Here is a 21,933-nt window from a genome sequence, read left to right on the forward strand (position 1 = left end):
TCCTCCATCTCAAACTCCACAGCCCAATTCCACCTGTAACCATCTTCCTCTCCTCGCCACCATCGAAAACCGTCACCCGACCCTTTAACCCTTAAACGTCACAAGGCCAAAGATTTCCACTAATGTCTGCTGTTGTATTTCAACCAATGATAAAGCTCACGTTGATTGAAATGGCCTCCAAATGAAAGATGTTTGTAAAACAATTTTCAATCCAAACGGTCTAAGGTGCTTGCTATACTTTAATATATTTTCCGTATTCCAAAGAGTGAAACACGTACCCATAAATACGGCTCCCAACTATGTACAGTCAGGAACCATATATACATGCACGTATGTTATTCTATAGGATATGGAAAAAGTATAAAAGTATAGCAAGCACCTTAGACCATTTTGGATTGAAGATTGTTCAATGAACATCTTTCATTTGTAGGTCATTTCAATCAATGTGAATCTTGTCATTGATTGAAATACCACACCATACATTGGTGGAAATCTTTTAACCTTTTTGCGCTTAACCCTTATACATCAAACAGTACTATATAATACAGAAATTGTATTAAAGTGTACCAAGCACCTTAGACCGTTTGGATTGAAGATACTTTCATTTGGAGGTCATTTCAATCAATGTGAACCGTATAATTGGTTGAAATACGTAGAATACTGACGTAGATTTCTCAGTAACGGTTTTGGGATCCTTCTCATTTGTGTGAAGGCGTTGTTTGTGCAGAGAAAGAAGCTCCGCCATCGCCACAACTCGAGCTTCGCCTTCCGGTAAATCTCTCAGACCATGGCGATGGCCGTCTCATTCGCTTCCGCTTCTTTCCTCCTCGCGCCCAGCCATTCCGCGGCAGTGCGTTGGAGTGTGGCGCTGCGGGGAGAATTCCGGTCTCGGAACTGTGCTCTGGGAGCTCGTTCACAACTATTTGGTAAGTCGCAAACACTGTGGAAATGATCATCGAAACGATTCATCATTTTGTAATTTTTCTGTATTTTTTGGTGCTTTTTCTACGGATTTTGTGGTATTTTTTTGGTGTTTTTTAATAATTTTGTTGTGATTGCAGCGCGTGAGATTCAGTGTTCCTATGCGCCGAGAGTTTGCTACGCGCGGAGAGTTCAGACGCATGCACAGGCTGAGGAAGCGATCGAGCAGGGAGCGGCAGTGGACGACGATGAGGTCTGCGAGCTGGTGAATGACTTAGATGTGGAGCTCGGCGATGAGGAGGAAGGATTCTCCGGCTACTACATTCAGGCGCTCAAGAACAACAACGGCGCCGGCGTGCTTCTCCTGTCGGATGTGTACGGGCACGAGAGTAGCGGAATCCGTGACTTTGTGTACCGATTGGCCTGCTTTGGATATAAGTACGATCTCGCACCTATTTTCTGTTGACGCTCGTTCAGCATCCGCTACATTCTCCTTATTTCAGTCACTAAGTCCTCTTCTCAGAATTTGAATTTCGTGTATCTGAATCTCGGTTTCACTGCTGCTTGTCGAAAATCCGAATGGTCAATAGGAGGCCTTATACCACAAAAGCAGTGAAAAAAATAAAAAGTAAACAATATGAAGATCTCTAAGTTTTATGTGGAAAAGAAGAAGATTTTTTGGTACCTTGCCCGGCAATGTATGACAATGTGTGAAAATATTTGACTTGAATTAATATGCTATATTTCACTAAAGACAAGAGATTTTTTTGACAATATGAAAGGAAATAATATTATTTGCTTGTTTTGAAAATCTCACATTTGAAAGAGTGTCATATCAAAAGTTTTTGTAGGTGCCCTATGTGCTCACTCTCCCCATTTGAACTTCATAACCTATAACTTTTTCATTAAATGTCGGATTCAGGAAAAAATTTAGACTCACACAAAGCTTGTTGTAATGTCCATCTAGAGTAAAATTCAGAAAAAACTGTCATAAATTGACACCATAGGAACCTACCCAAACCTTGAAGAGTCTCCTGAGGGGACTCTTGGAAATTTAGGGGTTAAGATCCTTAATTCTCAAAAAACAAAATTCAAATTAGCAAGTTTTGAACCCCTTCTACTTGCAAGTCTATTTTGAGAATGTTACACACTTTTGTTTCATTTGAAATTTGGAAAAATCATAGCTTATATGGTCTAAATTTTTATATGCTAATAATCTCCTCAAAAGAAAAGATGCAAGAGATATTTTTTTAAGAGGAAACAAAGTGTGCTAATCATGTTTCATATGGTCCAAAAATCACTATGTTTTTCACTTGAAACACTATGATCTTTTAATGCTTACGGTGAAAAATTTGAAAAAAAAGACTACATGTTCTTGTAAATTAATACTCCAATTTAAGATATTATGGTTAAAAATAGAAATTGAAGTTGTTCTTTTCCTTCCCCTCTCTTTGCACTAGAATATGCAGTTTTGAGGTGTTTCTTTGTAAGAAATTCTCAAAGAAATTTAGGGGTTAAATAGATTAATAGATATTTAGATAGGAATTGATATTTTAAAATTATAATTTATAGGACATTAATTTTATATTTTAAAAATGTATAAGAAACACCCATTGTGTCATAAAAGTACAATATGGTTGTAGGATATACATCTTTATTCTAAAATATCAATGTATCAAATAAAAAGCAATGTATTGGCTAGATATATAGAACAATCATATTGATTTTAATGATGACCTTGTTTATCAAAAAGCATTCGTGAACCAATGGGATGAAAGCACGATATGGTTACCCCTGTTAAAATGGTGGGATCTAAAAAAAATCCTTGTTTTGTACAGAACCAATATTAGAAAATTACAAAAATGAGATGATACTCTTAATACATACAACATGGCTGAAGTTGCATACATGGTATTAAAGGCGAAATGTGAAGTATACATAAATTGAATTACATGTAGTCATTCTGTAGAAGTCATGACTTTTTAGTACCCACATCGTGCTTTCATCCAATATGATATACACATTGAATTACTTTAAGCATACAATACAAATGACTACTGTCCAACATGATACACTCCGGCCCGTCTGAGCTCTCATCCGACGCCTTCGATAAGCATGCTATCACACAATCTCATCTAGATTCTACACTGGTGACAGAGCAGAGAAAAGACAAGACTCATTTGAATAGAGTTTGGGACTTAACTACAAGGCGATTCTTTCCGAAAGAAGAGATGGAAGTGTAACGAATGCTTCTTGTAAATCCCGTGCTTGACTTGATGTCAAGTACGACCTCAAGTGCTAGAAGTTATACGCAAACAGCTTCCAAAGAAGTTGATCGTAGTACTTTGATCTCTTGGTCGATTCTTAATCGATTGAACATGCAGTAATGAATAGGGGTCGCCAGGCGAACTTCAGGCTGTCGGCGACGGCGATCAAGTGCGGGGCCACGTTGTCAAAGGTGCAATCACCACATGATCAATGAATTGCTATTAGACTGCTATGGTTGATCCAGTACATCGTGTAATAGTATCAAATTTCACGTACTAGCACTGGAACGACTCGTCAAGTTGACAGGCTGCGCCAGTGAGAACAGATGGGCAGGACATGCGGATGCAAATTCGATACCACCGTGATGGTACTCGTAGTCCGACTTTTTCCTTCGCTTTCCAAGGATGATCACATAAACAAGTCTTTCTTTTGAGACAACTGCAGTATCCATGCAAGTTGGTAGCCATTGTACAGAGGCGTCAAAATATAAGACTGTTGTTTGGATTGGCGTTGAACATCCGTTCTGGTGTTGACGACCCGCTTGAGCGGGGAGGAGGATTCGCAAATCTGATACATGTTGGAACATGAGTGATTCGAGGATATGCTGGTGTGTCTGGGTCGATAAGGAGCACGCGACCAGCAACTCTTTGCCAATGAGGTTCGGACATCGGCATACCAAGAAACCGATACATGTAGTCAGAAATCTTGGCTTCCCAAGCTCCGGCTTCCTCACAGTCCCCTACATCGTAATATAAATTGTGCAATAATTCACACAACGAAACCTCGGCACGGTCCTCGTCATCCATGCCTAATTCAGGTGGTAGAACCAGAAACTGATTTGGGAAGTTTCTTGTTGCCATCTTCCCAAGCATATCCGACTTATCCACCATCCCCTCCTCAATAAGGGCGCAACTCCATTCCCACGCAGCCATCCTCACCTGCAACTCCACGGCTACATAGGCTGCCTTTGTAACGCCAGGAACAAAACCCCCGAGCCAAGGGCCAGAGACAATACCATCCATAACCAGTTGAATGATTCGCAATAACCTACGGAAATCAAAGTTTAAACCAGTCATCAGAAGGTATGTCAAAACACAAAGATTGCATAAGGCGTTGCGAGGTACAACAAAATTCTTGATCACTAAATGGTACTAAAAATCGACAGCCTGTCTTGGTAGCTCAAGGCATTTCTTCCCTTTTGTCGACAATTGACCACTAAACCATGTTTGGGAAGACTGCCAACAACCTACTTAATAGTGACGCTATAACAGGGAAATTGATTGACATAAAACAAGTGCTGCCATGGACAACACTGCAATGCTTGACAAGGAACAAGTAAAGAATGACCTGCGCAAGCGAGAAAACAGTACTCACCAGATAGAATGCTCGTAGTCCTTGAGCTGTGTGTGGTAGATCAGTGCGTAAGGGAGTGCAGCCCATATAAATAGTGTTTGATAGGCATGCCGCAAATAGCTGCCAGGCGGAGGCAAGTCACAGCGAGAGACAAGTGCTTCTAGAAAATTTCGATAAAAGAAAAAAGCTAGATGCCAAACATTATATGACTCCGCTCGGAGTCCCATAGTTGCAGATTGCCGTAATTTTTCTAGCTGTATACCAGAATTTTCTAGCTGTATACCAAAATCCTCTGGCAGCACACGGGCTGAAGCTGCATCAACGAGTGTGCCATTAAATATTGTTTGCACATGGGCAAACGCTTCATGAAGTAATGTGTCACCAATTCTTGTTTGACCAGTTGGGATGTCGAAGTAAAAATCTGTTATATGTACCTGTGAACTCGAAGTGGAGCTCGCCTTGCTTGTAACAGTAAATATGTTTTCAATCATACGGACAGAATCTGGGAAATCATCTATGCAGCTCATACACTTCGACACCACCTGCATAAACCTCGTGAATTTAAATCCATTACTTCGCGCATACGTTGCACTGCAGAGTGAGATTGCAGTCGTTACATAATCTGCCTTATTGAACCTACCCGAATGCGCGGGCGGCTCGGAATCCTGGAGACCCTGCTGGAGAGCCAGGTGCCTCCGGCACTGCCACCAGGCGTTATCCACATGCAACACTCTTCTCAGGTGCACGTTGTCCATGTCCGCATCACTGATCCTCTGCTTCAACTTGAGGAGCTCGTGGGAAGCGGCCGAGAAATCATCCATGTCGCATAGCAGAAAAGCATCGCTTAATGTAATTTCCACTTCAGCATCCACCGATAACTCATTGCACTCCACCCATTTTCGCAGTTCGGATCGCCATTTCATTGCCGTTTCGTACTGCCCAAACTTGCGGTGTTGGTTGCCAAGCAGGTGACACAAAGTTGCCTCCGCAGGAATTTCATCATGTAGATACCAGCGGGGCCGAAAGTCCCGAACAGCACGCTCCGCGAGAATCTGCGCCAGCCCCTCTTGGCCGCGTCCTTTGAGCATGTAGCTCGTCTCCCAATCAATAACTCTGATGTGTTGGTCTATGCTTGCATAAGCATTCATTGGGAGTCGTTCACTCATCACATCGTTCCGCGATGCTCGTAGATGTCCAAAAACTTTTACAGCCAAGTCGTAATTTCCGAGCCTGATTTGATTGTGCAAAGCCAACGGTATGGCTGCCCAGGCTTCTACCCACACGTAATCCGCATAAAGGCGAAACGACTTTGTCCCAAACTCATCATACCCGACTCTGCCAAGAACTTCTATAAATTTTGTGTACTCTTGGAACGAGGATTCCCAATCTCTTTCCACCTCTGCTTTAAGGGCGTTCGCAGCATGAGTTTGCAGTTCGGCACACTCGGTATCCAGGCTGGGATGCATCTGATTTACACGCTCCACCAGTCGTACTATAGATGGTTGTTCCATGCAACCTACATGATAGTCTACACAGTAGGTTCTGCTCTTTGGATCGTCGGACTCATCCCTCAACCAAATTTCCCTGAAATCCCAAGATCCCGTCTCGGGTACAGATTCCTCGAACGCCATCCCAAGCGACAGTCCTCCAGACAAATTGCTAACGGGAATTCAAAGCACTCACCAAACTGGTCGTACACCTGGGTACCCTAATCTAAGGAAATAATACAAATTCTCTAACGGCTACTTGTAGAGTGAAAATAAGTTTGACATTAAGTGACTCGGAAAAAGTTTGGCAACAGCGCTTCCATGAAAGCAATCAACTTCACCATGGCACATCGTAAGCTTACATGTGGAGCACTTCTAAGACAAAAGCAGGTGACACAACTGGAACCCAATCGGTATTATCCTGGAGCTTGAAAGAATCCTCTCACCCAATACTAACTGGTCTCCTCGGCTGCTGTCTGAAGAGAGGGAAACAACATGCTCGTATGGTCAAATTCAACCCATGAAGCCTCCAGCATCACAACACTCCGCTCAGAATGGATCATCAAATAAGCATAGTGAGTACCGCATGCGAGTCCCGGCACAGAGGTTCAAGTGTCATGAGAAACAACTGATATCCCCCCAACATGTGAGCACAGAAACATTCCACAATACTTACAGAGAATACTTCACTGCGTGCACGCTAAACGCAACGCACTGTCCAACACGGCGAGCAAGGACAGAAATTGTTGTAGCTCAATGGGAGTTGAAGCCGAAGTGGAAGGAATCCTTATTAATAGAAAAACCACTCAGGCACCAAGCACCTCCGATACTTGGTCAGGACTAGATCTTTAGTGAGTTGGAATATTCGAACTTGACTGCACTACCTTGCGAACACTTGTGCAATCGAGGTCGCATGTCTCCCTGTGTCTCTAGTCTGCCAGGCTAATGTCAGCTTCAGGAGGTTCATTCCGATCGATTTGGAGGCTGTGAATCTCCCCTGCATCTGCATCTGTTTGGTATACAGCGCAGATGGCTCCCTGCTTATCCCTAGGGATGCTTATAAGCAAAATCAAGAGACAAAGGACAAAACCTCGTGAATTCGTAAAATCCTATTTCGTTACTCTCCAAGAATAAGAGATAGTTCAAAACCCTGCAACCTAAGAGTCTATGCTGTCCCACCTAAAGTGCCACCCACCCTCTGCGCAGTAATCCCATGACGGTAGAGGGCGATACTGTACAAGCAATTTAATTCCTTGCTCGCATGCATACAATTCAACATCGACAACTTAGTTCCCAACACACTCTAAAAACCTTTGTCGCTCTCCGAGACTCCGAATCATCATCCTGACCCCGAGGGTTCTTCTAAGCTCCCAGGTTCCGTTCCGCAGTCCCTCGCCGCCGATCACAGGAAGAATGATCCGACGGACCAGATACCCCTCTCGGGGCGTTCCCAAACGTGCAACTCATCGGGAACAGAGGTCGCTCGTCAGCCCGCGGCGATCTGTCCGAGAGAAACATTTTAGCCCTGCCTCGGGCGACTCTTTTCGCTTGTCGTCTCCCACACCCCGCGTCCCCGACGCCATGCCTTCCAAGTTGGACCGGGAGGTTCTTGGAAGAGGTAGGGGTGGAGATGCGTAAGAAGCAGAAAAGCAGAGAGGAGGAAAGCCGTGATGCAGAGTAGCAGAGACTTAGCAGATCTGCTTTATCTCGTTGCACTTTGTCTGCTTTTGCCGCCAACGTTGTGGGAGGCATGCTACTGAGGGAAGTTTTTTCAGAGATTGTGGCTCATGTTGTAGTTCGAACTCGCTAGGGCAAGAAAGCGGGGCCGTGAAAGTAATGGCTTACAACAAAGATTTAGGGCGCAAGCTTATAGATGTGTTTTCGGACACTGTGAGAGCCGAACGGCCTAATCGCGATAGCGGATGGAATCAGTTGAATCCAGATGAAGGCTATGGGTGAGTACTGTTCTAGTTTGCTCCTCAACCAATGTTTAGCTTTGTCCATTTGCAATTGAATCACAATTTCGTTAAGTTCAGAGGCTTATTCTAATACCGCTTACATTTGATCTGTTTGCAGGAACTCGGAGCTTCAAGGCAAGCACAAGATATTCTTGAGTCATAGTGGGGCGCAGAAGAACTTCGTGGAGGATTTGTGTGTTCAATTGGAGAACGTCAATCGCTTCCCATTCTTTGATCAACGCATCGACAGCTTACCATTGGGTGAGAGGTTTCCAGATGCCATCTTTCGAGCTGCGAAACAGTGTCAGGTGGCAGTAGCAGTCTTGTCTGAGGAATTTTTTACGTCAAAGTGGCCTATGCTCGAGCTGGTTGCTTTCATGGAGGAACAGAAATTAGGTGTAAACAAAGGGTTGAAGATATTGCCTCTCTTTTTCAAGATATCTCTAACTGAATTGAAGGATTCAACAAGGCGGAACAAGTGGTTCTCGTTATGAGAAGGCTGGGCACGAGCGGATGGAAGGATCAAGATTGACAGATGGAAGTATGCGTTGGAGGAGTTGCCAAAATTCAATGGTATTGGATATGTCGAGCAGGGAGAAGGAGACTCATCGTATCGAAACAAAGTTGCAGAAGCTTTGTGCGAATTGGTTCAGCCTGATGTAAGGTGGGGCAAAGACGTTCAAGGGAGGTTGCGAATTTGTCGGGTAGGAAGGACGCTAAAATGTCATTGTTTACTACTCTCTTGTGTCTTAGAAATGCCTTCGGTACTTGGAGGCCTTGGCCTTAGCCGGCGATGTTATTTGATAGTTTGGATATTTGTTATGCAATGGTGATAACTGTTCAGCCTGTCGTGAACAACAGAGAATACTTGCAAAAGTTGAGAAGACCTGTCCATCCCGTAGAGATGGGGGCCGCGTGGTGGGCTTGTATGGTGCGGGCGGAATCGGCAAAACAACCTTCTGTAAGGAACTACTCGATGAGCTAGAGACGAAATTCCATGGCAAGGTGTGCCATATGGAAATTGGCAGCCACACACATGAAAAGTTTTTGCAGCTCCTCATAAGATGCCTTACAGAGACAGATTCTAGGCGGGGGTTTGAGAACTGGGACCATGGCCAGGTAGTTCCTACTCTACTAGTTCAAAGTAGGAGTTTGTTTTTGGGAGTTGCCTTGTCTCGTTGGTAATGAACAATGGATATTGAATGTTACTTGACTCAAAGAGAGGGTGGTTATAAAGTATATAATGCTTCAGATACATGTGGTAAACATTTGAGTACTTTGCCGTAGTCTAGACAAGTGGGTTATTGATTTCCTAGAAGGTAAACGTGTACCCGATTGTGTAACTGCAAAGTCCTGCAGAAATGCAAGCTTGAGTGTTTGAAGATGGTTCTAGGGCCTGGATTCTCATGTTGGTTAACTGCCCTCACTTCTATTGCCCTCACGTTCTGACATATGGATATGGGCAATGCAGTGCCAAAATTACCTGCAGAAGGAAGTGAGGAGGAAAGAAACATTTTTGGCTATAGATAACGTGTCACCTGAAACAGCTACGCAAGCAAGTGTATACCTTGATTTTGGGTTTCATGAGAACAGTGTGGTTCTCGTGACAGCACGTACTCGCAGCATACTTACATCACACCTTCAGATTGATGAAAGAGACTGTATGGAGATGCCAGATCTTGAGAAAAACGAGGCAACGAGGCTGTTTCTCAAGCGTGTGGGACTTGGTGACGATTCTGTTTGGATTAAGGACCATGACAACATTGTCCAAAAATGTGTTGAAGAATGTCTTTATAGCAAGGGTGATGACGCTGATCATCACTATCATCCACTATCGCTACTGGTTTTGGGTGGGCAACTGCGAAGCGTCGACCCGTCAAAATGGCAGGAGATCTTAGCAGAAGAACCCGACATTAAATTCAATCTATCCGGGGAAATGCCACACCCTGTCTTCAGCATTTTTGAAAGAAGCTATTACAGCTTGGGTAGAGCCGAACAGCTTCTATTTATGGATGTAGCCTTCTTTACACCTGAAAGATATCTTCACGTGGCTAAGCATGGTCCATAACTTGAGTGAGACTCAGGTTATCACACGGGTAAGGCTTTTTGTAGATACTTTGTGCAATGATTATAATTTCTATTTGTTGTGATTGATAATGGTTAGAACTGTGTTGACTGTGTTCTTTCGCTGTTGCAAGTCATGGCTTCAATAAGTTATTTACACTCCTGTCACCAGGTAGTAGATGAATCTGTGGCAAGTGCTGTTTATATGTGTTGACTTGTGCTGTTTGTTTTTGGCACCAGTTGAAGCTTTTAAACACAAGAGGGATGTTGGAGGACTTGGGTGATGGCTCTTGCAGTATTCGCATGCACGATTTATTCCGAGAGTTTGCGAAATGGAAAGCGAAAGCAATGAACCTTGATACTCAAGAATGTTTGTACGTGACAGACAATATCACTGAGCTTCGGAAAGAAAGAGCCGGAAACTGCTGTCAAGAGTTGGCGAGGATTGCTTTAAAGCTGGGCTATGATTTGAGAAGTTTTGCTGGAATTCAATGGAAGTATTTCTCGAATGTTGTTGTTTTGAAGCTTTTCGAGTGCGACCTCGGCGATGAAGTCTTGGACTTGAAATGGCTGAAGCTTCTAAAATCTTTGGATGTTAATGGCTGTGAAGGCCTCACCCAACTTCCTGGGCTGCAAGAGCTGAAAGACTTGACTTATTTGAGACTGGTTTCTGTTGAAATAGACATTGAAACTCTGAATCAACTACCTGTCTCACTCAAGTATCTACACTTGCAAGATCTTCGGAATCTACCAAACCTTGACCACTGTACCAATCTGCTCGAGCTCACAGTAGAGGAATGTCGATCAGAATATCCAGATTTAAGCAAGCTAAGTTTGATACAAAAGATATACTTCTCCGGCCCTTTTTGCAAAGCACCCACTGTCAGGGGTTTGAGCTCACGTTTGTCTAATTTACAATCTCTAAGGGTTGTTGCATACCACTCGGGACCTTTGAGGTGCCTAGAAGGTCTCGGTGAGTTGATTGGCTTGCAGGAGCTTCAACTTCTTCATGTTGATTCCACGGAACTTCCTGACTTCCATAGGTTTACCAACCTGAAGAAGATGGAGGTATTGGGTGACAGTCTCACAAGGTTGTCAGGTCTTGGAAGCCTTCCCAAGTTAGAACAGATCATCCTCAAGGGTTGCCGCAATCTGAGGTGCTTGGAAAGGCTTGAGCAGCTACCCAGATTGCAACTTCTCCATGTTGGAGGATGTCGCAATTTGGCATCTCTAGAGGTTTACAATTGTGTAAACTTAACCATGTGTCTCGGGTTAAGTGACCTGACTGCCCTGAAGGAATTACATCTATCTAATGTGGGTGTTAGCGATGTCCCGGACTTAAAGGAACTCTATCTACGCAATGTTGGTCTTCCGTTACATCTGGTGAAACCCAGAGTTCGATCGAACTTTTCCAGTCTGAAGATTCTCAATCTGCAAGGGTGCACTGAACTGAAGAGTCTGGAGGAAATGGGGCCTTTACCTGCATTGCTACAACTTGATATTTCATACTGCAGCAAATTAATGGATGTGCCAGACTTGAGCAAATCCCGTAAGCTTGAACTGCTTGATTTCTCCCACTCTGCAGTGGAATGGATACTCCGATACGAAGATTTGTACACATTGGCTTCCTTGCCTCTACTAAAGCCAGTGACCATTATGAAGAAGGAATATTCAGCTGAGGCTAATCAGAAAAGGAAGCAAAAAATGCTTTCCTGGCAGCCCAAGTATTTTGGTATGGATTATGAAACCTTCTATGATATGAATACTCGCTTCATGTTCAAGAGAATGACGGGAGAATTCGACAATGATTTTCAAGAAGGATATTCACTGCTGCAACGGGTAGCCTCAGAGAAGAAGCCGATCAGTGCTTGATCAGCAAATGGCTCTAGTTCAGAGTCATATATAGTTCACAGAGCCATATGCAGTTCGGATAGTCATGTGCAGCCCAGAGTCCAGCTCATGTATTGTCCTTGCTGGTGTTGTATGATCCACCACCATCACCATCACCACCAAAATTGTGATCTTGACTGGTAAGTTTGTGAAATTGTCAAGGTTTGAGCGTCTGGGCTGGATTTGTGTTCCTGCAAAATTTGAGTTTTAGGTGTTTTGAATAGGTAATTTTTGAATGGATTTAGCCCTAAATTGGGTTGTGACGAGATGCTTTGAATCGTGGAGTGGAAGCGGAGATCAGTGAATTGTTTTTTCACGTTACGTGGCATTGGATGAAGGGGTGATTGTGGATCACCCTACTGGATCAGTCGAGTGGTTTGTGGATCGGGTGATCTTGTTGGCAGTCTTGAAATGTCGCTTGCAGAATCAGACGACCAGACGTTGCCATGAGGGAGCTTAGGGCAGACTCAAACATGCTGGGTTGAATACAACTGCTCATGCCACTACACTTCTCTAGTGCCAACAGCTGAATCCTGCACAAATGCTGCGCTCTGCCCAGCTTTTTCAGGTCTGTGCACATAGTTTCACTCTCTTGGAATTAACTTCTTAGACCTTCTGGAGCAGCTTTAGCAGAAATAAATATCATTTTGCTGAGTTTAAATTTAGCTGCCATTTTTGTGCTTCAAAAAGGCACCCTGGATGGGCCTAGGACGTGCAATGCTTGACACTGGGAATTACCAATGAGCTTCAATTAATAGCTTGGGGGAACTCTCTCTCTTCATGTACAAATGCTTCTTTTTTTTTTATATAGAAATGATTCGTATATCAAATTTGATCTCTATAGTTTATTATAGAAGTTCGTAGTGCCCAAAATTTGGTAATGAAAGACCTATTTTTGAATACATGGTTCTAATTTGGATGAGATGCAATTACGAGATTTTTAGTCTGGAGCATTGAAAATGGAATTTCGTCCTACTCAAAAACCGCAACTTTTTTCATATTTTTTCCAAATGACAAACTTGCGCATTGATATTCTCTACAAATCCCTTTTTATTATCTTATAAATCCATCACCACTGAGTTTTTATCAATTATTGAGGAAAACGGTGAATTTTTTTTTTAAATCACCATAAATAGAGATTTTATTTTTTAAACGACAATTTGGTAATATTTATCACCATCATATAACAATGTGCTGGAAATTATAAATTCAACGAAATTCAACTTCATGGATAATTGTCATGTACGAGAAACCGTTCTGTGAAAATGGCGACTATCTTTACGTCATGGCACTGTACATAACATACAATAAAATTGGCATTTTTCATCATGCAAAATTAACACTCAATTCTTAGCCAATCCTACTCAAGCACACTAAATTTTCAAAAAAGGAAAACTTTATTTTTGGTGAATTTTTAAAGTCAATTTTCATGATTTTGCATTATATTTTATTGTAATCAATCGGTGATGAATTTTTTTAATTTGATTGCAAAGACATGTAGGGAACATTTATACGCACCATCTTTTGTATTGAAATACACTCATTAAGTAACAAAAATTCCCTCTATAAAGAACTCAATGCAAAGGTGTCAAATGACCAAACTGTAGATTTTGGCAAAAAATTCAATGCAATACCTTGTAATTAGATTTTGGTCATTTGACACCTTTGCATTGAGTTCTTTATAGAGAGAATTTTTGTTACTTAATAAGTGTATTTTAATACAAAAGATGGTGCGTATAAATGTTCCCTACATATCTTTGCAATCAAATTAAAAAAATTCATCATCAATTGATTTTAATAAAATATAATGCAAATTCATGAAAATTGACTTTAAAAATTCACCGAAAATAGAATGTTACTTTCTTGAAATTGAAATTTGGTATGCTTGAGTGGGATTGGCTAAAAATTGAGTGTTAATTTTGCAAGATGAAAAATGCCAATTTTATTGTATGTTATGTACAAATCTTTGAATGCCTCAAATAGGTACCCATCTGTACCATCTTATACCCCACTGTACAGTTAGGTACAGTTCACATACGAATTCTGGACCTCCGGCTTCAATGGAGTTTACACACTTTGAAACTTGGTCCACAGATTGCAAACAACATAATGCACGTCTCACACCCAACTTCCACAGCCACGTCGCACATGTACCGGTAATCCTTCGACCACAACACCTGCTTCGCAATCGATATGCAACCCTGAAACGAATCTATACATTTTCATTCCATTGGTGCTTCGAGCGGCGCTGGTCGACAACCCCAATTTAATCCCCATGTGTTCTCCAATCCTCGCCTCCCCGGCCAATGCTAGCGTACGACTGTCTCTTCCACCGCACCGATCCATCCAATTCCGCCCATGCCTCTCCCTCCCTTCATTAACTGTCCGGCTTCCACCTACACCCCCATGCCCACATGTTGCCTGCTCGCAAACCTTACGGGACAACTCATGATACCTGCAGGTCGTAGACACAGCGCTGTTCGTAGACACAGGCGCAGACACGGCACCGACACAGACTTCGTATGCATGATACCGACTTCCGCACCGCACCCAGTCTCGGATCGTCGCCAGCTTGCTTGCGACCCAAACAACTGCCGTGGACCACGAAGCGGAACACCGGCGCCAACTTTTAACAACAGGTCAGTTCTTATGTCATGTTTTTCCTCTTCCGACTCAACGGCTTTCGTTATTTCCTCTTATTTCTATTACTCTATACAGGTAGCAATGCCTAGATGGTTGAACGCTCATGAGAGGGCATTAATCGTCGAGATGCATGAGGGTAGAGTCAAATCCGGAGATATTGCCGACTTATTAGGAATGCCCCGTTCTACTGTATCAACAGTCTTGACAAGATGGAAGAAGTTTGGAATCATTACTACTGGAAATCCCAAACCTTGACCGCCTAAGCTATGTCATCGCGCACTTAGAAAACTAGGTTGACTCATTAACCAGGATCGCCAACTCACTTTAGTCGCACTTGCAAGAAAATTTCAATTTCATCGTCATACCATCCGCAAGTACATCCATCTTCTTGGATTCGGGAATCGTATAGCTTCTAGAAAATCCTACCTCAATGTACTCCATAGAAAGAGTAGATTGCCTTTTGCTCGCAAATATAAGCAATGGACAGCTGAAGACTGGAAAAACATTACTTGGACAGATGAGTTACCCTTTGAACTCGGGAAATATTCCCGATGGATTCAGATTTGGAGAAAATCCCCATGAGAAAGATGGACAATCTTGTCTTGCATAAACTTTTCAAATCGGGGAGAACATCGGTAATGGTGGAGTGATTTGTGGAGTTGTTGTTGGATGAGTTTGCAGATGAAAAAGTGCTGGACTTGCAGGCGCACCGAAGGGCGGAGGAGCTTCAAGCTGCCAAGGAGCAGCTGGACGCGTCTGGACTGACCCAGCAGCAGCCCCCTTTCGAAGTAACCTCCCCAGAGCTAATCCAATGGCGGCTATGTGGCTTACCTTCCCCAGCGTGGAACAGCCATCTATTACATCCACTCATGTACAGGAACCCACCCCACCCTCTCATCTAGCTTAGTGAGCTACGGTTTATCATATTCTTGTACACTACAAGTGTGGAGCATACTCCAAACTGTCGGAACATGGTTGTCGAGTGTTCTTTGGTAACTTACGTTCACCAGCTGGTTGTAGGAGATTGGATCTTCTGCTGCTGCGTTGATTAGATGGTGGAAAGCCGAGAGCAGGTGGCCGTACTACGTCCTTTCTGCTGCAGTGCTGCAGTGTTGCGGCGCACGGTTGGCATGAGTTGGGTGCTGCTGCTGTTCTCTGCAGCATCTTCTCAGAATCAGGGTTACGACTGTTCCGGACGTCTAATGTCACACATTTGCAGTGAAACGCCAAATCATAGTCATTGTTTCCTTCACCCCTAAGTGCCCAATTAAATCAACTTATTTTCCACATGGGACGAACTTCCTGGCAAGTCAGGGGCGTCACCAAACTGGAGCTTTCACGACGAGCGCATGTACAACCAATGCGGTGTACCAACCAGGGGAAACAGACGTATCCTAACGAGTGACGACTCTGATCATTACCAATTTAGAGTCCGATTCCGGATTCTGCGGATAGCAATCATGGAAATCATTGAAGGTCCGGAATATCATACCCGTGAGTTGATATTATATTGGATGCTCCCCGATTTGGTAGTAGCCGACATGGAGCAGCTGCTGATCCTTCTGTTTGCATATTCCACAGTGAATCTGCCTCGTCCTCAAATAAGAACCACTAAGTCAAAAAATCCGGGCGGGGTGGTATTGAAGCTTCCAATTAGAAGCGTCGGATACTGAATAAGGGTATGAAATACAAACCCCTTTATTGCTGGAGGCCGACGACTACTCGCTCCTACAATTACTACACATACGAACCTCTTGTGCTGTCACATCTTGGAGTCCACACTGTTGGTGAAGAACCCTGCCCCACAACAAATGACCACAGTCAAATAGGTGGTAATCCTACTATTGACTAACCCCTGACATTCTGAGAACATTTGAGGTTAAAAAGATAGAGCTTCGGTTTCAAACCTGCACAACGAAGAACCCGCAGAAGCAGCTCCATCTTGAAGAACTTTCACTTTTGGTGCCTGCTGATATTTCCGACGAATGTTTTCAACCGATAAGCTCACTGATAGGTGGGCGGTCCATGACTTTCGAAGCTTCACGAGCTGTACTCGCCAGGTTTGGATCAATGTGGGGCAAATGAGGAGTCTGCAAGAATAGAATTTAAAATCAGGACAACCACGAGTTTCGTGCGCGTGACAATCTGAAGCTTGGAGACAAATGAATGCGATGCCATAATCGCAGTCAGAAGCGAAAATAAGCTGGCAGCAGAATATCTAGCAAAGAGAAAGGCTCCCGAAGTCAAATATTCCTAATATCAGAAAGAATATTTTACTTGTGCAAGGAGGTCAATAGACCGTCGGAGAAGGCGAGCCACATCTCCCTCGTCCATCTCGCTGTCATCCATAAGTTCCTTCCACGTCACTCCCGCTGCCCATGCTTCGACTAGCCCTGCACACTCTGCGTTGGTCTCAACAGGAATCTGCCAGGAAATTCAAAAGTTAGAAAAACGTTGATCCAAAAATCCAGTACTGGAACTAAAAAATCTGCTGTTCTGTAAGAACGTTCCTTAATCTAAACACAAGACCAGATTATCCACTATATACCGTTTCCAGGGTGATTTTTTTGCCAACCCCTAATCTGTGATAGATGATATGCTGATTGTGTTAACAGAAGAGTACTTAGAAGTTAAAACCCCGTAAGCGTGACAACATTGAGCACAACAGAGTAACACTCACAGCAACTCCGTTTTTAGTTTGCAAGCGGAGAAGCTCCGAACGCGTGTCTTCCAGAGCCTCCACCCATTCGTTCACCGCATTGGATGCGTCATAAATAGAGCTGCTACACCAAATTAGCTTATCAGTTTTATGCAAAGTGTCATGTAAATATGCTCGCATGCCGCTTCCAGATTACCTCTCGTGATGATCCAAAGGACATTCTTATGATTCAAACACTGTAATTAATGCCTGGAGGCCATGTGTTTTTATTATCACTCCACTAAGCAAAAGCGAAACCAAGAAGCGATCACATTAAATAGAGACTCCGGGGTCAAGGGCGAAGATCGTTGGATACCTAGCTGGGCCTTCTTTAGAGCGTGATTTCATGCCATCTGAGACTAGACAAGCACAGGCAGCTGCAAGCTGAGCGGGAGCAAGAGAGTTAAGAATGCCACTAGTGAAAACAATGGCCAACCAAAGCTCATTGACTCCCCGCGCTGCTGCAGCAACTTCGCCAAGAGGCTGAAGCTCGTTCGTTTCGGGTTTCAAAGCTCCCGTTTCCTGCAACACGTTCACAACCTATCCGATCCCACCGAACAGAAATATACAACATGAGAACGCTCTCTAGTAGAAAGCCCCAGCTTTATCTGGGAGCTTTCCTCGCCGAACTTCAGGCCATCTAGAAGACAATGTTTATGAACAATTGAAAACATTCAAGGAATTACTTTGTCTTACTTGAAGAAACTCCTTCCACCCTTACTGATACGCGTCGCAATACGGTTCGCTTTAGCTTTCGTGCGCTGCAGCTTGTCCAACCGCGCTCTTTGAGTATCCAGAAGCTTTTTTGATTCACGGTAACCTTGTGACCCTTTGAGCTTCTTCCGGAGTTTTGAAGCCTCTTTCCGTCTATCAAGGAATACCCGCTCGGCCTCCACAAGATCCGAAGAAACCTGCAAGTGTTCCAAGATCAAGTAGCAATCATTATTTGCATAAGAAAGCAACTCCTCTTCAGATGAATCCAAACCAATACATCAAGTTGGCCCTCGTCTTAGATATGACGACAACAAAGTACGGAAATAGCTTCAAGATGTCAATCAACTTGTCCTGCTTAGCAAAAGGAATTATAAGATTGCATACCTCATAAGCACAAGAGAGTTCACTCAAAACGGGCACTGGACATCCCCAAGCCCACGTGTCGATGGGAGCTCTCAGCAGACCAAACGCAACTGAGGGCACCAGACCCTGAGCGACCGAGGTTTCCCCACTTCCGAATCCCTATTTGGAGTTTTTTCTTCAACAATTCTTCGACGGGCTTCTCACCTGGCCCTGACGCCCCAAAGTTTGCCAAATTTGTGTGCACGCTTTTGACACTCTTAGCAGTAAACATATACCAGGAATTGTCTGACCCTAAAGCCACGTAATGCCGAACATCGGAATTAACCTCATCTTCCTCTGCCGACTAATCATCCTGGCTGTTGTCGAACTCTAAAACCTCGCCTTTTTCGCCTGCCAACTGCCAAATAAACCAAGAAGCTCATGACCTTGAGACACACATGTACTGATTCCAAGCTTCTTCTTTTCTCACGAAAATTCTTAAAATGCAGGCGACGAGTTAGACAACCAGAAACATATCCGCAAGAAAACTTACAGAAATGATTGCTTCTATGAACGATTCGGGCCAGGCATGAAATAAAGAGGGGAAACTTACATTGATCAAGTCGGAGACGAATGTGGGGCGTGGAACATATCCCGCGAACAAGGCAAGGACAAGGCGCTCCTCGCCAGTGCGGTGCTCATAGTAGGATAAGCAGACGAAGGGTGGTTTTCCGTTAGTAGGCGCATCAAGCAGGGGTTGTACCATTGCAACTCGCAGGCTTTCAACTACCTTTCTCTGCTCTCGCACCAACCGCTTCGCCTCCTGCCAACGTATTACAACCTCCTCGTAAGACTTGGGAACTAAAGTTACAAGAAGAAACCGATGACTATAATTCAGAGCGGATATGGCTAACCTTTGCACTCTCTCTAAGGTGAAGAAATTCCTGTAACTCTCCTCGCGTGAGGCGACCTTCTAATCCATCGTCTTTTGCACATTCTTTTTCTAAGAACTCGATCTCTTTCTCCAACCGAGCCTATGCCTGCTTAGAGGCAACCATCACTTCACTGCCCACATAGTTACCGAAACTCTTTTCAATGAGTGCCCGGGCTTCATCTAGAATTCTTCCCACCCTTATCATTTCGCTTTCACCAGATTCTGGCGCGGTTTTTATTCTTTCTCCCTGCAAACCATTTCATTCATGAATCCTAGAGCAGAAAAATCCCATCAGTGTGTTTGAATTATGTAGAAAGATACTCGTGATTGTGTAAGGAGAGCAACACAGCAAGACAGTTAGAGGAATCCACTTATCGCCAAGACATTGAGAGCCATGCCATAGGTGGCCGTGAACTGTGAGACGAGGGGGTCAGATTCTGCAAAGAGTAATTTGCAACAGTCTTCTGCACCTTCGAATGGTGTCTGCACCACTACTGTGTGTCCTTGGTCGTCAATACCTCGCCGACCTGCTCTGCCAGCCATTTGCAGCATTGAATTTGCACTTAAGAGTTGGTGTCCATTATCGCCACGTTTGCTGAGTGATGCCAGCACCGTCGTCCTGAAATTGACATCAGGCGTGCCATCAATTTAAAGGCTGCACTACTATATCCTACATTTTTTTTATTTCAGAACACAAAGAATAAAGGGAATAAATACAGAAACATTGAAAATTCTGCGGACAAGAATTTCAGGCGGTGGCAATAGGCGAACACATGCATACCTGGCAGGCATGTTGATTCCTGCTGCAAGAGTTTCGGTTGCGAAGACTACTTTAATGAGACCTTGCAGGAAAAGGTCTTCAATGAAGGCCTTCCACGTTGGTAAGCAACCAGCGTGATGCGCAGCCACTCCATGCAGAAGTGGTTTCACTGCCACTTCACGTACTGAATCTGGGTGCTGTTCTCGAAAATCTGCAAGAGCACTTTTTACTCGTTTCTGCTCCTCAAGTGTCAACAAGTCAGTTCCCTGCCAATACACAACACAACAATGTCTTGGGAAGTTGAAAACGAAAAAACAGAATTCAAGGTATCCACTTCGCAAAACTTTCAGACACAACTAGATGCAATTTAGAAAGCCAGGACTCGTCTCTGCAACGCACATTTATGATGATGATACGGTTAAACAGGAAATTATGAACAATACCAAAAGATAGTGTACAGCAAGGTCACAGCCCCTGCGACTGAAAATGAACCAAATAGCTGGAAGCATGTCTCGCTCTTTCATTTGATGCAATGTATCTCTAATTTGTGGAATCTGCACATTTGAGGGATGCATACCATTGCAATAATCAGTTCTAAATACTGGTAACAGAATGCATAGATGTAAGTCAGTGTAGGAAGGGACCGTTATAGACTAGTACATATATACTTTTAATTCCTAAATATACCAGTATGCATGGTGACCACAACCTTTACAGCTATTGACTTGAGAAGATTCTCGTTCTTCAAGAGATACTTCAAAACGTGGCTACAATAACAATTTGCGTTATTCCAGCATTGATGAGATTAGATCTAGCCACTTTTGCAATCCTGAACACGAAATGCTATCGAAGGTGTAATTTGAAAACACCAAGGACTTGAAAGGGAGTGTTATACCTGTCGGCGCCGAAGAAACTGAACCTCCTCGTCGGACATCTGCTCTTCCATTTCACCCCATCCACCACCCGACCGACGCCGACTTTCACTACGGTTGCCAGACTCTTTGGAACTTTTGCCAGCTCTAAGAGTTTTTCGCTGTTTTCTTCTAGGTGACTCTGACATTTCATCCCAGAATGGATCAGGCTCTCTCTCTCGCTCAGTCATCCTCAGGTTCAGTCTCCTGCAGAAACAGAAAAATATTTCATTATCGTAAGGACAGACAAAAAGAACAGAAAGCCAATAAATCCATGTACGTAGAATGGGACCAGAATCGGAAATTCCCACTGCTAATTGGTGCACACACGACGAGTGAAGAGCCTTTCAAAAACCCCTCGACGGAAACCCTCTGCAGACATTCTCTTCCATATTCAGTGTAAACTCCGCAGGATAGGAAAATTAACTATTAATTCACTGAACCCTAATACGTCTCCCACGCAATTTGCAACTGACCTGGAACTTGTCGAATGGAAAATCAAACAGACCAGCAATGTCACTAGCCGTCACTGTACGTTCACCAGTAGCCAGCACCCGAGCACAGAGCTCCTGCAATCTCTCTCTATTCTTTTCACTCTTTCCTTCCGAAGTAACCAGGTCCACCACACCTGCTGCTTCCACATCTTCCTCATTATCTCTCAACTCGTCGTCAAATCCATCCTCTTCTTCTTCGACTACTTCATCGTAATAAATCCCATCCTCTTCGTCGTCGTCGTCGTCGTCGCCGTCGTCGCTATCCGAGCCTTCCTTATCCCTGCCAATCACACGCCTGACTTCTCCTCCGTCCACTCCCCGCACCCGAAACGGAAACGAAGCAACCTCACCTTCCGCGGTGTCGAAAGACTCCGCGTTCAAGTTTTTATTCGCCGCAACCCAGAACGACAACTTCTCTCCCAGCGACTGAAAACCTAATCTCCTGCTCCACATTCCACCGCTAACGGACTACCTGCGGACAGCTTCTTCCACTACA

The 21,933-nt window shown here is 43.8% G+C and overlaps 4 protein-coding genes, 1 long non-coding RNA gene and 1 pseudogene across 10 annotated transcripts; 3 read left to right on the forward strand and 3 right to left on the reverse strand.

Annotated features, from left to right (window-relative positions):
- The first annotated feature begins 706 nt into the window (after positions 1–706).
- On the forward strand, positions 707–1,605 carry LOC112294770 (uncharacterized). Its single transcript, XM_024545588.3, has 2 exons — positions 707–926; positions 1,062–1,605. Exons 1-2 carry the CDS (start codon positions 788–790, stop codon positions 1,385–1,387), a joined length of 465 nt encoding a protein of 154 aa, XP_024401356.1. The 5' UTR covers positions 707–787; the 3' UTR covers positions 1,388–1,605.
- A 1,230-nt stretch (positions 1,606–2,835) lies between these two features.
- Positions 2,836–7,350, reverse strand: LOC112294634 (uncharacterized). 2 transcript variants are annotated; one of them, XM_090243632.1, is made up of 3 exons: positions 6,706–7,350; positions 4,564–6,505; positions 2,836–4,236 (listed from the first exon to the last, which is right to left on the reverse strand). In XM_090243632.1, the coding sequence occupies exons 2-3, from the start codon at positions 6,171–6,173 to the stop codon at positions 3,669–3,671; spliced, it is 2,178 nt and encodes a 725-aa protein (XP_090099758.1). In that variant the 5' UTR covers positions 6,174–6,505; positions 6,706–7,350; the 3' UTR covers positions 2,836–3,668. The 2 variants fall into 2 exon arrangements, with proteins under 2 accessions (XP_090099758.1, XP_024401079.1); XM_024545311.3 differs by having other exon boundaries at positions 4,564–7,349.
- Positions 7,351–7,672: 322 nt separating this feature from the next.
- LOC112294636 (uncharacterized) lies at positions 7,673–8,481 on the forward strand. Its single transcript, XM_024545312.3, has 2 exons — positions 7,673–7,984; positions 8,106–8,481. The coding sequence occupies exons 1-2, from the start codon at positions 7,866–7,868 to the stop codon at positions 8,479–8,481; spliced, it is 495 nt and encodes a 164-aa protein (XP_024401080.2). The 5' UTR covers positions 7,673–7,865.
- A 27-nt stretch (positions 8,482–8,508) lies between these two features.
- LOC141044312 (uncharacterized) lies at positions 8,509–12,863 on the forward strand. Of its 4 annotated transcripts, none has more exons than XM_090243634.1 (4): positions 8,509–8,651; positions 8,849–9,106; positions 9,459–10,083; positions 10,292–12,863. In XM_090243634.1, the coding sequence occupies exons 3-4, from the start codon at positions 10,045–10,047 to the stop codon at positions 11,921–11,923; spliced, it is 1,671 nt and encodes a 556-aa protein (XP_090099760.1). In that variant the 5' UTR covers positions 8,509–8,651; positions 8,849–9,106; positions 9,459–10,044; the 3' UTR covers positions 11,924–12,863. The 4 variants fall into 4 exon arrangements, 2 of the variants coding, with proteins under 2 accessions (XP_090099760.1, XP_090099759.1); XM_090243633.1 differs by having other exon boundaries at positions 8,551–8,691; XR_016497880.1 differs by lacking the exon at positions 8,509–8,651 and having other exon boundaries at positions 10,292–12,081; positions 12,346–12,863.
- A 2,044-nt stretch (positions 12,864–14,907) lies between these two features.
- Positions 14,908–21,845, reverse strand: LOC112294270 (DExH-box ATP-dependent RNA helicase DExH15 chloroplastic-like; annotated as a pseudogene). Its single transcript, XR_016498025.1, has 15 exons — positions 21,420–21,845; positions 20,928–21,150; positions 20,476–20,586; positions 20,054–20,298; positions 19,633–19,891; positions 19,420–19,519; positions 19,129–19,199; positions 18,381–18,518; positions 17,979–18,193; positions 17,599–17,822; positions 17,265–17,367; positions 16,862–17,008; positions 16,492–16,674; positions 16,077–16,381; positions 14,908–15,739 (listed from the first exon to the last, which is right to left on the reverse strand). The product of XR_016498025.1 is annotated as a DExH-box ATP-dependent RNA helicase DExH15 chloroplastic-like (transcript).
- On the reverse strand, positions 18,513–19,394 carry LOC149987530 (uncharacterized). The gene is made up of 3 exons (XR_016497882.1): positions 19,253–19,394; positions 18,952–19,161; positions 18,513–18,756 (listed from the first exon to the last, which is right to left on the reverse strand). It is a non-coding gene; the product is annotated as an uncharacterized LOC149987530 (long non-coding RNA).
- Positions 21,846–21,933: the final 88 nt, after the last annotated feature.

The sequence above is a fragment of the Physcomitrium patens genome, chromosome 17, assembly GCF_059467195.1.
Source record: "Physcomitrium patens ecotype Gransden chromosome 17, ASM5946719v1, whole genome shotgun sequence".
NCBI classification, from domain to species: domain Eukaryota; kingdom Viridiplantae; phylum Streptophyta; class Bryopsida; order Funariales; family Funariaceae; genus Physcomitrium; species Physcomitrium patens.

What these genes read in the sequence shown, in the direction of transcription:
- LOC112294770 (XM_024545588.3), top strand. Translation starts at nt 788, where the DNA reads ATGGCGATGGCCGTCTCATTCGCTTCCGCTTCTTTCCTCCTCGCGCCC. An exon ending in AGCTCGTTCACAACTATTTG is followed by an intron (nt 927 to 1,061) that starts GTAAGTCGCAAA and finishes TTGTGATTGCAG; the next exon opens with CGCGTGAGATTCAGTGTTCC.
- LOC112294634 (XM_090243632.1), bottom strand. Translation starts at nt 6,173, where the DNA reads ATGGCGTTCGAGGAATCTGTACCCGAGACGGGATCTTGGGATTTCAGG. An exon ending in GACTACGAGCATTCTATCTG is followed by an intron (nt 4,237 to 4,563) that starts GTGAGTACTGTT and finishes TGATTTCCGTAG; the next exon opens with GTTATTGCGAATCATTCAAC.
- LOC112294636 (XM_024545312.3), top strand. Translation starts at nt 7,866, where the DNA reads ATGGCTTACAACAAAGATTTAGGGCGCAAGCTTATAGATGTGTTTTCG. An exon ending in AATCCAGATGAAGGCTATGG is followed by an intron (nt 7,985 to 8,105) that starts GTGAGTACTGTT and finishes ATCTGTTTGCAG; the next exon opens with GAACTCGGAGCTTCAAGGCA.
- LOC141044312 (XM_090243634.1), top strand. Translation starts at nt 10,045, where the DNA reads ATGGTCCATAACTTGAGTGAGACTCAGGTTATCACACGG. An exon ending in AGACTCAGGTTATCACACGG is followed by an intron (nt 10,084 to 10,291) that starts GTAAGGCTTTTT and finishes TTTTGGCACCAG; the next exon opens with TTGAAGCTTTTAAACACAAG.